General features: G+C 36.9%; 1 protein-coding gene across 1 annotated transcript in view; it reads left to right on the top strand.

The window, feature by feature from the left end:
* The window catches only part of LOC308652313 (phospholipid-transporting ATPase ABCA3-like), a gene marked incomplete at both ends in the record, with an annotated part of 136,600 nt that extends 129,649 nt beyond the window's left edge, over positions 1 to 6,951 (top strand). The window contains 5 exons of the mRNA XM_081300060.1: positions 933 to 1,120; positions 1,792 to 1,962; positions 2,378 to 2,559; positions 6,350 to 6,423; positions 6,805 to 6,951. Of these exons, the coding sequence (XP_081156186.1) occupies positions 933 to 1,120; positions 1,792 to 1,962; positions 2,378 to 2,559; positions 6,350 to 6,423; positions 6,805 to 6,951 (762 nt within the window). The remainder of the gene's footprint in view (positions 1 to 932; positions 1,121 to 1,791; positions 1,963 to 2,377; positions 2,560 to 6,349; positions 6,424 to 6,804) is intronic.
* Between the last annotated feature and the right edge of the window lie 8,846 nt (positions 6,952 to 15,797).

A 15,797-nucleotide genomic window follows, 5' to 3' on the forward strand; every position in this document is an offset into this window, starting at 1 on the left:
TTGTATGCTAGTGAGTTTTTATTGAAAATTGGACTTTTGAATCTGATAATGTGGTAACTCTAGGGATAATATTCTCCTACTATTGCTGGTTTCCTGTCAGTTTTTTAGTTGTCATTGTTTTTTATTGTTCAGGTTTTATTGTCCAAGGCTCATTCTGTGCTTGGATTCAGCCCAAAATACAAATTTAGGGCAATATGGTCTTTTCTGAGCCTGTCTATACATTTCCCTGAACAGAGGTATCACCTTCTAATTTTATTTATTTATTTAAGTTTTTTAAAGGATGAAAAGAGAAAAATGAAGATGAGAGTGCAGGGATTCCTTTAAGTCCACTGGAATTTATTTTAGCCCACTAGATATTGGGGAAGCTTGAACTATGCCAGAATTAGGGGCATGAATAATCTAGTCGATGTAAATTAAATATTTGTTTAAATTCACAACTTTTCTCTGACTACTTTAGCAATGTATACCTGAGTGCAAATCAGCAAAAGGGTTTGACCAATTTCTGAACCAACACTCATTTTAGTCTCCTATTTGTGGAGCATTGCTTTGAGTTCAGCCTGATGTGGAACAAGATGTGCACATGGCTGTGCAGATTGAGCAGTGTAAAGTCATCCATGGTAGCCATGCCATTTGGAACTCCTGATTGAGGAGGGGAGCATCTCAGTTTTCAATACTATTTCAAATTGAGTAGGCACTGAAATTTTATTTTTAACTTCTTCATCTTCAAGATCATTAATACTGTTTAAAGGAAATTATTATTATAGTGTTCTATAATTGGCCCAAGAGCCATACTTTGGTAGCCCTTCAGAAAAGAAAAATTCTTGGTAGGACTCTTAGAAGCATGACCTGGAGGACTGCAGGTCTTTCTCATCCATGGATGTTCAGTAGGATGGATGATGTAGGTTTTTACTTAAAGTAATTCTTATAATTAGGTGAAGTCAAGAATTGGCTATTGTCCTCAATTTGACGCTTTGCTGGAATACATGTCTGGCCGGGAAATAATGATCATGTATGCCAGAATATGGGGAGTTTCTGAGCACCAGATTCATCTGTATGTGAACAAACATTTGAGCTCATTGGAATTGGAGCCACATGCTGACAATATTATCAGGACCTACAGGTAAATCATTGTGCTGCTTTGTTGTTGTTGTTGTTGTTGTTAATGATGCTGCTAATCTTGAAGTGTTTCTCCTCTGTGTTCCTGATATTTGAAATGAATAACCACAGCTCCACCTATGTCCCTGTATCACAGTTACTAATTGTGAAACTGTCTAATGCCCTACTAGATTTCAGTTTCAAGTAAAAAGGCAGATGCATCAAGTTCCACATTTTCCCTTTGCAGAGATGAAACTCAAAATCCTAGTTCTATTTGATTTGCAGCTCTGAACCTCAAGAGGGAGCATCTCATTCCTAGTGTTCCTATGGTTCTTTGTCTTCTAAACAAAAGAGGAATATAGGCCTTATGATTAATGGTGGGTTTATGTACCTGGGAAACCATGATAACCTAAGAATGTGTAAATAAATGTTGTTGATAATGCTGCCCAAATCAGATACATAAAAGTCACTCCTCTACATGTCAAAATAAAATGAACACACACACACACACACACACACACACACACACAATCTAAGGTTGGACTTGCTGCACTGTTAATCATCACAGTGGATGTTCATGTTAAATATTTGTTGAATCTCTCAGCATTTGGGATATTTGTGCTAAGTATTTTCCTAAATAACTGATATATATAGTCTCTTCTTCTACTTTCTATCCCTGCTCCTTGGACCATGAAGTGGAGGAAACAAACGTAGGTTGAGCACTGCTATTGCCATAATGGGAAAGTCCTCAGTCATCTTTCTGGATGAGCCATCTACTGGTATGGACCCAGTAGCCCGACGCCTGCTCTGGAACACAGTGACAAAGACACGTGAAAGTGGAAAAGCTATCATTATAACCTCCCATAGGTCTGTGTGGCTCATTGAGGGGCTTGGTTAAGGCTGGCAGGAGTTGTAGTGGCTCTAGAAGAAATTATTTGGGGTCAGGAATATGGGATGGTAAACTTGCAAATGTATATGAGCTTCTCTTTAGGAATTAGGATTCATTTTAATTCTAATGAGTGGAATGGCTAAGAATTTTTAGTATGTTGAAAACTCCAGAGTAGGCAGGAGACAAGAAATTTCAGAAGATGTTACATTTGAGAATTGGGTAATACTATTATTTATCATTTTTAAAAAATACACTTTCCAGTTATGAGCTTGATGATTGGTAGGTTCAAATTCTGATTGCAAATAGAATCACAAAATCTTGGCTGTTTCAACCCTATGTCCTCCAAAGGAAAACTGTTTAGCCTTACATTATTCTGCTCTCTTATTTTGCAAGCATGGAGGAATGTGATGCCCTTTGTACCAAGATAGCCATCATGGTGAAGGGGAAACTTATGTGCTTGGGCAGCCCTCAGCACCTCAAGAACAAGTTTGGTGATATTCATATCCTGAAAGTCAAGGTCAAGACTGAGGATAAATTAGAGGATTTTAAATATTTCATCAAAATGACATTTCCAGGTAAATGCAGTTGCTTTAACTTTGTTAGAGATGTGTTAAATCATATTTGTTGTTCTCACCATGCATATGATTTATGTCTTCAACATCAGTTTTGTGCAAGTTATTGACATCTGTAAGAATGGAGATCAGAAAATATATAAAATAGATTGTAGAACAGAGTGGAGAACATGTGGAAAAATAATCATCTCAGCATTGGTCATAGTTATTATGATGTGCCTATGAAAATCTATGCAGATAGACATGTACATCAAGAATTAAATATTCAATTATTCATTCATGCAACAAATATTTTTGAATACTCATTAGTACTAGAATTCTATTTGATGTGCTATCTAAATCTCCACAAAGAAAATTATGACCAGAAAACCTCATTTACCATAAACTGTCCTAGAAACTTGTAGACGCAAGCACTTTTACAAGAATATGGTTTGAGACACATTTTTAAGTGTAAAGTAGTGGTCATCTAGTTCATCTGTAATTAGTCCTTGAGCAAATAGTATTGAAATATGACAGAATTTTAAAAATTAACTAATACTAAATCTATACATAAATATTAATATCTAAAATGAAGAAAGAGGACCCACTTATTCTATTTTTATAGAATGAAGCACTGCCCCCAAAATATAGCCAGTTAAGATCTTTAAATTAAAAGTAAATAAATAAGGAATAAATGTTATAAGCAAAAGGCAGCCAGAATGTACTCTTCTAAAAAGGTCTTGCCATAGGAATCAGAATTTTTAAAATGAGTCCACACAATCTCAAGGAAATTTAATTGATTGTGTATTATTTTTTCATGCACAAGTAAGATGATTCCATTTCTGCAATGAGAAAGATTATATCTCCAAGAAACACTTCTGGTAAACTTAAATAAGAAATTGATAAAATTAAACAAGATATCTTTAATGCAATAATTGGCTGAGAAACAAAGATAAGAAAATTCTTTAACAGCCAAAAAAGAAAATAGGAAAAGCAAGAAAGAAAAAAAAATAAGTTAATGGTGAACTGAAACATGAAAGTGAGCAGTAAGAAACACATCCCAAAAGACTCTGAGAAAGGAATCCTATAGCTATGAAGATAAGAATGTTATTTTGTCTGCTCCACCTATTACATAGGTATCTCCTTCCAAAACTATAAGAATATTCATCTCACTTAAACGTGACCAAACATAAGGATTATAATTGAACCCCACAGAAAACTTTGACTAGCAGAAAAGGATAAGAGCAAAACCTAATAAAATAATGAAAACACAGAGATGTATAATACCACAAAAGAAATAAATCTATTATCTTTCAGTATGAATCTAACAAACTACAAATAAGATAGATGCCATGAAAGAAAATCCTGAATCATAATTGAAAGGGCTAAGAAATTAGATGACTAGACAACAGAATATTCAAAGACAGCAACAACATTGGAGAGGTTTTTTTTAAAGTAAACATTTCATAAATACATAAATATAAAGAACAAATAGCATAGAAGGTACAAGGAAATGGAGACTAGAAAGTAGGAAAACATCAGACAGACATATAGATAAGCATTTGGGAACAAATATGTAAGAAGCAAGGCAATGACAATCCAATCCAAGTATAAAGTAGTCCACAAAGAAGAAAGTAAAGTGATAGAAGAAATATTAAAAGTTAACATTTAGAATTTTTTCTGAAATAAAGAAGACAAACCTAATACTAGAAGGGTAACTGGACAACTGAGAAATTGACCTAATATCAATACCAAGATAAATATTGTATTTTAATAATAACAGGAGAATGGGGACCTTTGAATACAAATAAAACGAGCAGGGAAAGAAAGAAAAGGTAAAGAAAATTAGATAGACCTCAGATTCATAGCTAAAATGTTTTGTTAGGAGAAACTATAAGCAAAATGTAAGACAAGGTTTTTATACGCAGCCAAAATGACCTTCAAGAATGAAAGTCACAAAGAGTTATGGACACATAAAAACTCAAGGAATTTTACTCACAAAAAGCCCTTTCTGGAGAATAAACAAACAAAAAATTTCTTTATTACCTTTGAAATCACTGAAAAAGCTTCTGCATAATCTGTATTGGTGAAGGGCTGGAGTTGTAGCTCAGTGGAAGAGCACTTGACTGGCATGTGTGAGGAGGCACAGGGTTTGATTCCCAGCACCACATATCAATAAATAAAATAAAATAAAAGTCCATCAACAACTAAAAATATTTTTTAAAAAAGATGTATTGGTGAGTCTTGGATGTCTTTAACTTTAGACCTAAGCTTAAATGAAGGAGTTCTAGGTGAGAGAATATCATAAAATTGAAAAATATTTTAGAAATGTATATAAAGTAATCAAAAACAAAATATGTGAGAAGTACTATATAGGAATAAAAGAATATTAATGTCCTGATGGCTAAAACTATGGGCATTGGCTTGGTATGGAAAAAGCAGGCCAGCAGTCTGGGAGCCAGCACAGTGTGGGGGATAGTCCAGAGTCTGACTGGTTTGGCATTGAGAGTGGTGGGAAGCTTGGAGTTGCAGCCTAGCACTAGTGCCAGCCTAGAAGCTTGGTCTGAAGGTATTGACTTGGAGTCTGGTACTGTGAGGGCCATCAGACCAGCACTCACAGACCTAATCTCCACGCTGGCCCCTACAGATACAGGATCAAGGCTAGTACCCACATACTGACATCCCAGCTTGCTCTGGTGCCATGCAGAATCCTGCAGGCCTAGGTTCTAAGACTCCAGAAGACTTGATCTCTAGACCTGACCCAGTTCCAGTCAAGCACCTTCATGTACAATCTTCAGGTGTACACAGTGCCAGGCTAGTCCGCATGTCTCTAATCTACCTTCAGCCCCAAGATCTAGCAGTCTGTGTATATTACAGTAGATCCCAGCAATGGACCAGACCTAAGCTCTTAAATACCTCTGTATACCCAGGTCCCAGGTTATATCCCAAGGTGAGATCCCAAGGTTCTAGGAGCTAGGCTATTCCTTCTATACTAACCTCTAGGTCCGCATATGCACACCCAGCCTTTAAGCCAGCCCCAGCTTCAGGCACTAGGCCAGCACTTATAATTCTAGACTTCAGGCCACCTTGCAGGAACCCAGGCTCTGCCAGCACCAGGATCCTGATCAGTCCCTGTGACCCCCAGGATCAAAAGGATCCAGGGATCAAGACTACTTCAGTAGACCCAGGTTTTAAACCTATCACAGTAGAATCCAGTGCCAGGCTGGATCCCCATAATTGTGTCTCCAAGACCACCACTGTACCCTGGGTCTATAAGCCAGCCACTATAGGGGTAGAAAAATTGTTGGAAAATTTCAAAGCAATTTTATTATTTTAAACATCTCAAAGAAAATATCTCAGTAATTTAGATATAAAAGGAAATTTCCTCAACATATAAAATGTAATCTATGATAAGACCACAGCTAACATCATACTCTACAGTGAAAAATTGCAAGCTTTTCCTCTTTTAGGAATTAAAGACAAAACAAGGATGCCCAATCTTGCCATTTCCATTCAACATAATACTGAAAATGGGTCATATCCCATTTATATAAATCCCATCTCTTCACTTGTCCACTTTTTATAATTAAATATATGTGGAAATATTCTAGAATTTTTAAAAAAAAATTCTGTGAGATCGGGGCCTGGGGCTGTCTCAGAGGTACAGCGCTCACCTACCATGTGTGGGGCAATGGGTTCAATCCTCAGCACCACATAAATATAAAATAAAGATATTGTGTCCACTTATAACTAAAAAATAAATATTTTTTAAAATTCTGTGAGATCATTTACCTGTACTATTTTCCTTTCTTAGATAGTATCTTGAAGGAGGAGAATCAAAGGATCCTTAACTACCATCTTCCGAAAAAAGACAATAGCTGGGGAAAGGTGATGATAGAAACCATGCCCTCCTAACACTACGTGTTAAGAGAGCATTAATAATTAAAAGTATTTGGATTCGGTCATGTGGAATGGGACATTGGAGGCTTTAGGCTATTTTTCAAACATTCCTATAGTTTAGTTGCTTTAATTTGTTGTGCCTGAATACTATTAGTAGTCCATGTTCATCCAAAGAATGGGAACAGATAACTTCTTCCTCTCAGTTCCTCAATTATTTATTTCTTCTACTTACCCCTCTCCCCTTTCCGTGGCTTTGGCCTTAACATAAATTTGACAAGAGTTGGGGAAGAGATGGGGAGGCTCCTTTGGGTTGGGGGCTGGAGGGGAGATTGTAATGGTAACTACACATTTTTATTGTTGTCATTGAAGGTATTTGGTGTTTTGGAGAAGGCTAAAGAGCAATTCAATTTAGAGGACTATTCCATCAGTCAGATAACCCTGGAACAAGTCTTCCTGGCCTTTGCTAACCCCATTAGTGGATTAACAGCAGATGATGATGAACAACAGGTTCCATGAGACTCAGTTGCAACCAATGACTTGCATGTCTTTCTTCAACTACACCTGTATACATAGAGGGACATTCTTGTGTGTGTGTGTGTGTGTGTGTGTGTGTGTGTGTGTGTGTGTGTATACACACACACAAATATATTTATATAATAAAGATTTCCCTAAGGGAGAAAATGTGTCCCCTTATTTGCAGATTTAGATTAGAGGCCTATGTGTATAACATGTGCAAATCTAAAGTCATTTGGTGAAATTCCTCTTTTATTTCCTAGGAATAGCCAAGAGTAATATTTATCAAGGTAAGTATAAGGACCTATTCCTGAATATTCTGAGTGTTTCAAAGAAACATGAAAAGTATCATGTGTTCAGCAGCTGATTATGGATAAGAAAAGCAAATGGAGCAAATCAACATTGTCACAAACAGAAGGAAGGTGTACATATACAGATAAATATATGCACACAAATTTTATTCCCTTAATATATCAAATTTAAATCAACATCAGTGTTTGAGGGATGAGTTGTGTTACTATTTCCACAACCCAACATAAAGTCCTTATGCTCCAATTATAAAAAGAATAATTTCACCAAGAACATTTGGAGTAATGGAACAGAAAGAAAAATATCCTTTAAAAAGTGTGTATTTCTCCCTACACTTTCCTCAGCTCTAAGAAAGAATAAGGAGAAAAGAAGTAGAGAGAGAGAGAGACAGAGACATTTTTGTAGGCATATGAAATAAGCAATATAAGAAATATTATCATCTGTCTGGGATTTATGGGAAGATGAGCAATTAAGATGCTTCTTGTATAATTGAAAGTGTCCATGAAGCTGCAAAATTTTTGAGTGGCTTGTTCAAAGTTTCCAAACTCTTCATTGAATAAGATCAATTATAGAGTGATATCCAGAAGATTACTCATTATTTTGTTCTTTTTAGATAAGGAAGAATTAGAGTGTTTTGTTTTTGTGAAGTATCTGGGAAAATGAACAGTCTCAAATGTGTAGTTTTCTCTTTGTCTACTTAAGCTATATCCACCTGAATGCAAATCAACAGAAAAGTTTGACTAATTTCTAAGGCAACACTCATCACAGTCTCCTGTTTGTGGTATCAAAAAGCCATATGACACAGAAAACAATAACAAAATAAATAAGTCTTCTTTATTGTTATTACTTTTAATGTATGTGTATCAAACTTTTCAATCATACAGAGATGGCAGAATTGATTTAAAAAGCATGATGTAAGAATATACTGCCTAGAAGAGATATTTTAGATCAAAAGATGCAAAAAGTCGAAAGTTCGAGGATTCCACACAAACAGTAACCACATAGAGATGGATGGCTAACTAATACCAGCAAAATACAATTTAAAAAGTGTTTCAAGAGACTAAAAGGATATTGTACATTAATAGAAGGGTTAATGCATAGAAGGGTTAATGCAACAATAAATAATTGTTGTTATAAATAGGTAGATAGCAAGAGTCAGAGTCACAAAATAAATGAAGCAACATTTTTTTTTATTTTTTTTTTAATTTTTTATTGATTATTTAAAGCATTACATAGCTCATGATATATCATCTTTCATACATTAGACTCAAATTGTGTTTTGAACTCCCATTTTCACCCCAAATATAGATTGCAGAATCACATCTGTTACATATTCACATTTTTACATAATGCCATATTAGTGTCTGTTGTATTCTGCTACCTTTCCTAACCCCTACTATCACCCCTCCCCTCCCCTCCCCTCCCATCTTCCCTCTCTATCTCCCCTGCTGTTGTTCAATTCTCTCCCTTTTTTTCCCCTCCCCCTTGCCCCTCATAGCCTCTTGTAATTTTATGTATCCTTGAAGGTCTCCTACCATTTCCATATGCTTTCCCTTCTCTCTCCGTTTCTCTCCCCCCATTCGTCTTTGTTATCTGTAGTCTTTTCCACATGCTCTTCCTTCCTGTTCTGTTCTTAGTTGTTCTCTTTATATCAAAGCAGACATTTGGCATTTGTTTTTTAGGGCTTGGCTAGCTTCACTTAGCATAATCTGCTCTAATGCCATCCATTTCCCTGCAAATTCTATGATTTTGTCATTTCTTAGTGCTGCATAATATTCCATTGTGTATAGATGCCACATTTTCTTTATCCATTCATCTATTGCCAACCTAGATGAAGCAACATTTTTTAAAAATTGAAGAAGTAAAAAAGCATCGTAATACTAGGAGACTTCAATGTACCGTTTTCAATAATGGATTGAACAGCCAGACAAAATATGGAAATATGAATAACACAACAAATTCATTGGACATCATAACATATAAAGAACACTCCAATAAAAAAGCATCAGAATACACATCCTTCTCAAGTGCACATGGAACATTCTCTAGTATATACCAAATCGTAGGCTATAAAGCAGGCCTGAGTAAATTAAAAAATACTGAAATCCTGGAGTGCCTTATGGACCCAAAATATAATAAAACTAGAAATCAAAAAAAGGAAAACTGAAAAAGTCACAAATATGTGGGAATTTAACACTCATTTTAAAAAATTTTATTAGCGCATTATAGTTACACATAGTGGGGTTCATTTTGACATATTCATACACACATGGAGTATAATTTGTTCCATTTCAATCCACAGTACTTCCACTTTTCCTCCCCTCTACCCTCACTCTGTGCCATTCCCTCTGCTGGTCTTCCTTCTGTTTGTTTTTTTTTTCTTAATTGGTGCTTTATAAATATACATAAAGGTAAAATTCACTGTGGTATATTCATTTATATACATAGCATAATTTGGTCAATTTCATTTCACCGTTTCTCTCTTTTCCCATCCCTCTTCCTTCCCATTCTATCCCCTTTCTCTACTCCCCCCCCCTTTTTTTTTTGTCCTACTACTTTGCTGAATTTGCTTATCAGCTCTAAAAGTTTTTTAGTCAAGTTTTTGGTTCTTATAGATATAGGATCTTGTCGTCAGCAAACAGATAATTTGACTTCTTTCCTGATTTGCATCCTTTTAATTTCCTCTTGCCTGATTGCTCTACTAGAGTTTCAAGAATTATGCTGAATATGAGTAGTGAGAGTGGACATCCTTGTATGTTGAACCAATCTTGCTTCCTTGGTATGAAATCCATTTGATCATAGTCTTCAGTCTTCTTAATGTGTTTCTGAATGCTATTTGCTAATATTTTATTAATGAATTTTGTGTCTGCATTCACCAGGATATTGGTATAATTTTTTAGATAACCAAAATGAAATAAACAAATGCCTAGAAAGACAAAATATACCAAAACTGAAACATTAAGAAATGGAAGAAGGAAAGAAAAAAATTAAAGCTAGAAAAAAAGAAGTAAAATTTTCTCCACAGATAAGCTGATATTATGTATAGAAAATCCTAAAGTGCCAGGTGCGGTGGTGCATGCCTGTAATCCCAGAGGCTCAGGAGCCTGAGGCAGGAGGATCACAAATTCAAAGCCAGCCTCAGGGACTTAGCAAGGCTCTAAGCAACTCAGTGAGATCCTGTCTTTAAATAAAATTTCAAAAAGGTATGGGGTTGTGGCTCAGTGGTTAAGTGCCCCTGGGTTTAATCTCTGGTAAAAAAAAAAAAAAAAAAAAAAAAACAGTGAGTGAAAATCCTAAAGATTCTACAAAAATCCTGCTGCTACAAGTAACAAATTCTTGTAATAATTTCCTGTGTTTCACATTGTCTTTTTTTAGGTCTTTGTTTACTTTAGAAAATAATCTTCTCTCTATCTTGATAGAGTTAATTTTTGCTTGGGGACATGGATTCATTCAAAGGGAAAAGGAGGCATATTTGAGTAGCTCTTCAGGACTCATGCCCAGATGAGTTCAGCAGGGAACTTCCACATGTAATTTTAATAAAGTCTGCTTAAGCTTTCTATATCTTGAATTGGAAAGTGTTAGGTATGAAATATCCAAGTAACTAATCACTAGCATTCTTGATTTTAGCCTAAGTGTAATTTCCTGGGGATTAATTAGTACAACCTGCCCTGGATCTCTTGACTAGTGACTTCAATACAGGGACAACTTTCTCCCACATTACCAATTTAAAAAGGCAGAGTAAGAGTTTATTAAGCTATTATTTACATATAGTCTCTTGTCCTAAGATAATTATATGAAGTTCCTGTTTCCTGGGGAAGTGTTCCTCAGCCCTCTTTGGAATATATGCATTTTAAAAGCTTCCCATTTAAATGATAACTTTATAATCACTTTATAATTCCTGTATAATATCAATCTCTGTCTTTTCTCTTGACAACTTCCCATCCATACTTACTCCACAGATAAGTAAAATAGTGTTTAAAATGCTGTACTTTAAAAGTACTGTCAAAATAATGCTTCTTACTTGCATGCAATCTTTAAATAAAGCTCTTTAAGAGCTTGATAGACACTTCTTATATTAACTATTATAACAAAACAGCTACTATTAGTAATGTATCAAAATTAATAAGGACATAAACCAATAATGACTAATAGTGAGCAAATAGCAATGTCATTGCCCTTCAGGCAAAATTCACCATTAATAGAGTTGTAGTCAGAGTTGTCTCTGCAACAAGGAGATACTAGAACTACAGGCATGTTAGTAATTGTTAGGAAGAAATGAGAAAATATGGATTTAAGATCCATAAAGATGAATTTGGAGCAGGGGTTTTGCTCTGAATTGAATGCTGTCAAAAAACAAGATTCCGTGATTAACTTAATTTTATCTCAGAGATAGAAGAAAATAAGGCCAGAGTTGTAATTGGTAAAGAGGTGGCATATTTAGCCAAAAAAGGGAGATGTTTGGGGTACTATTTTGGTTTTTGTCATCCTCAGACATAATCAAGGAGGTTGTTTTCTGGTTTTGTTTTGTTTTTGTCCTGATCAAAATGTTATTGGTGTTCTGCTAAATCATATTCAACAAGAAACCACAAAGGAGTAGCTTCAGTTCAGGCCAATTCCTAGTAACACTATGACCAAGGACACAATGTCACGCCAGCTCCTGGCTTCCAAGGCCTGCCCTTGTCTTTTTCAATAACAACAGGAATATATTTGTAATCAGGCATAAGTGGCCTGATTCCTTTCCCTACTTGGCCAGTAGGCTTATATTGGCCCTCCTTCTCCACAGAAAATCTTAATTAAGAAACCAAGAAACCCTCACCATAACTGTTCTTAGATTATCAGCAAGAATTTCTGCAACATGAAAAAATGTGCTTTATATGTGTAATAAGAATTGTAAAGCATTCCGCTGTCATATATAAATTAAAAAACGAAGAATTTCTGTAACTGTTTTCAGGCAGGAGACGTGTTGCAGAAGCAGGATTTGGTAAGAAAGACTAACCCAAAGCCTCCACAGAGGCGTTTGGATTTCAACAGACAATAGTCAGGTCCTGCATAGCTAACTGGCAGAGGGAAGGGGAGGAGAACTCTCCCTGTCCTGGGTGCTGATTCTTGCAGAGTGTCCCTGATTTTGTATCCAGGTCTGGGTTCCAATGTTCTGGAAAATGCTGCTTTTGTGTGGACTTCTGCAGATTGTGACCTCTGAGCCCTTCCCCTACACACTGGGTAAACATTCTGTAACTTTCTAAACTCTGGGTCCAGAAGTACTGATAGACAGTGGCAAAAGCTCCCCTTCTGAACCTGGCTGCAGCCAATAAACCTGCTTCCTGCTTATCCTCGATGTCCAGCCTCGAGTGTCCCATAACAGGCTTATTTACTACTTGGAACTTCCAGTAGGCTCTCATTCTAGAACAAGCGTGTGCAGGCCACTGTGTGTAGAGAATCAGATGTAACTGCGTTACTATTACTGTCCTTGATGGAGTCTGCCTGCAAACGGGATATTCTGTCAAGGTATAGATAAGTAACAGCGGACATGCTTGAAAACGAGGTGTCTGCTGTCCTTGGGAGGACTTGCCTGCAAACGGGATGTTCTGCCAAGTGGGCTAGGAGGGCGCTGAGAAAAATTTTATTATCTGTTCTTAACAAAGAGCAGAGCTCAACATACTCCGGGCCGAGAATAGATTAGCCATGAGAAGTGGGTCACTTCTGATTAGAAAGTAAAACTGCTGTATGCTATGTTTAATTAGCTGAAAGACCTGATTTATTGATGTTGGAAGGCTGCCTTCTTTGTTCACAATACTATAAAAAGATTGCTTGTACACAATAAAGGACTTTTTTTTCTGCTGCTGCTTCGCTTGCCCCCCTCCTCCTCCTCCTCCTCCTCCTTCTCCTTCCTTTTCCCATGCTGACCTGCAAGTGAATTACTGCAACAACTGTGCATGTGGTTCTTTAAGTTCAGACTTAGGTTCTGAGTCGGTTACTCAAACCGTTTTGTCTCCAGTGGTCTACCTGTTGAGGGGAACCTGGAGAGATGGTGAATTGTAGGGGCCTCCTGCAGGTTGGAGAAGTAAACTAGAGAGCACAGAAAAAAGGTGCCTAGGTAGGTTCTTTCAGTGGGTGAAGGCTACGGGGTACATGAATGAAATATGTGGGACTCGAAGGCTGGTGAAGGACAGTAGGGATGATCAGTGCTAGGATGATGAAAAGCAAGGGGGGCACCCTGGGGCTGCCAAGAAGAGGGTGGAACAGGCAGAGGAGTAGGCTCTTGGGTGCCCTGAAGCTCCGCCCCCAGACGTATCTCCGCCCGCCGTCCGCACCTTTGATTGGTGCGTGAGGCCGAGGCCACGCCTCTGCCCGCGGGCGGCTGCGCGTCGGAGGGCGGTTGGGGAGGGCGTTGGAAGAGACGTTGGAGGTGGAGGCGGTGGCGAGGCCTGATTGGTGAGTGTGCGGGTCCTTCCTGGTCCTGCCGTGAGTCGCTCTGCCCTGCCGCTGCTCTGGGATGCCCGCTCTGCGGGAGCGGGAAGGGGCGTCCTGCGTGCAGAGAGACGCGTGGCACAGGACACCCGAGGCGTCGGGCCCTCTGCCCTCTTCTCGGGAGAGCCACCTGAGAGAGGGCGCGCGTTCCAGATTCAGTTGTGGCGTTGGGTTAGCGAAAGCCAAGGTTTGGGAGCACGGTGGACGTTGGCTTGCGCTGGGAGACGCGGGACTGGGCAGAGCCCAGAGGCTCTCAACTCTGTTTTAGGTGTTTATCATATAAATTGCATACAGTTGGGTTCTATGGTTTGTAGGTATTAATGCTGTCTGGCAATTAGCATTTTCACGTTACAGCAGTTAGACCATTTTTAGTCTGTCTAGTTGATGTCATGCAGTATTTGAATTGAAATTCACCATCACATGATGTGATTGCAGTTTGTCCAACCTCTTCTACATTGCTTTTTCTTTCCTGTCTGTCCTCTGTTGTGACTATCTTGATTTTACGTTGATAATTTCCTTTTTGCCTTAATTGTTAATTTAGTGTTTCCCAACTTTTTGCTGTTACTTCAAGGATTCCTCAGAAAATTATAATGTGTATTTTGTCAACGTTTAGTATTTATTGGAACTTTTCCAGTGCTAACACAATGGAAAGATCTTAGAAACTGGGTTCCATTTGTCTGTATTCTGAGCTAATGTTGTCTTGTATTATAATTCCACATATTTTAATTCGTTAGCCATTAATATTGCTTTATTAGTAATTAGTAATTTGTTTTACTTTTGCTTTTGTTTCACTTTGAATATATCATAACAGTCTCTGCTGATTGCCATTTTTGCAAGATCAGCCTAATAATTATTTTAATGAAAGTCATCTTCTGTTTGATTTAAAAGTTTTTCCTTCTTTTTGTTTGTTGGGAGGCTATTTTTAGCAATATAACTATCGTATACTTAAGTGTAGATTTTTTTCATTTATCTTCCATGGTGGTTATAGGACTTCTTGAGATTGTGATTTTATTTTTTCATTAGTGTTTGAAATTTTCAAACTATTTCTGCTTCCTATGTTACTTCTCACTTATTCTTTTCGTACTCCAGTTACATATTTGTTAAATTTTATACTTTTTAAAAACATTTCTCTGCTTCCTTTTGAGTATTTTCTTCTGATAAAATTTCTAGACCATTACTTTTCTCTTAAGTTGATTTAAATCTGCAATTATGTCATCCATTGAGGTTAAATGCATTCAGTTATGGTATTTTTCCATTTTAGAATTTCTGTTTTGACTCTTTTTTACATTTGCCTTGCCATGTCAGTAGTTTCCAGTTCTCTTAAATTATCAATTCTATTCTCTCTTTTTTCCCTCTCTCTTATTGAACATAGCTCTTAAAATTCCTTGAAAGTCTCTTGGGTGATAATTTTAATGCATAGAATATTTTAAGTAGTTCTATTTTTTGTTATTTCTTCAGTTTCTCACCCATGTGGTCTCATTTTCTTTGTTATTTAATTAATTTGTGTTATGTGCTATATGCATTTGAAAAGTTAGTTTTAGGAATAATTTTATCTAATTTTTAATTCCTCCCAGAGAGGTTGTTGGTTGGCTTGCTTGTTTAATTGCTGTACCTGGCACTTAATTTCAACTTCAGTGATTGAGATGATTTGAAGCTGTGTTGCATTCTCTGAAATAGGTGGTCTGTTCTAGCTTATTTTAACTCCCATCAAGAGAATTTTACTTTCCCATCTTCAACCCGGCTCTATGGATTTTAACTTTGGTCACTCTTGTAGCCTCCTGTAGTAACATAATGCTATTGAAAGGGCTACTTGGTCAGGTCTCTCAGCTCCCTCTTCAAAGGAAGAAAGCTCTCCAAATGAATCTTCAAATTTCAATCATATAGGTATACTCAGCAGAATGTTAATTTGAAAAACATTTTCTTTTCCTCCAGATGGATGTGTTTTATTATATTTTTCTATCAGCAGATCTCTTATTACTTTTATCTTAGCTTTTAAACTAGAATTAAAATAGATTTACAGTCACTTGGTTAGTGGGGGCAGTGTCCAAGTAAGGCTAACTGGTGTGGGAGAG

This window comes from Spermophilus citellus (genome assembly GCF_964194105.1).
Source record: "Spermophilus citellus genome assembly, chromosome: 6".
NCBI classification, from domain to species: domain Eukaryota; kingdom Metazoa; phylum Chordata; class Mammalia; order Rodentia; family Sciuridae; genus Spermophilus; species Spermophilus citellus.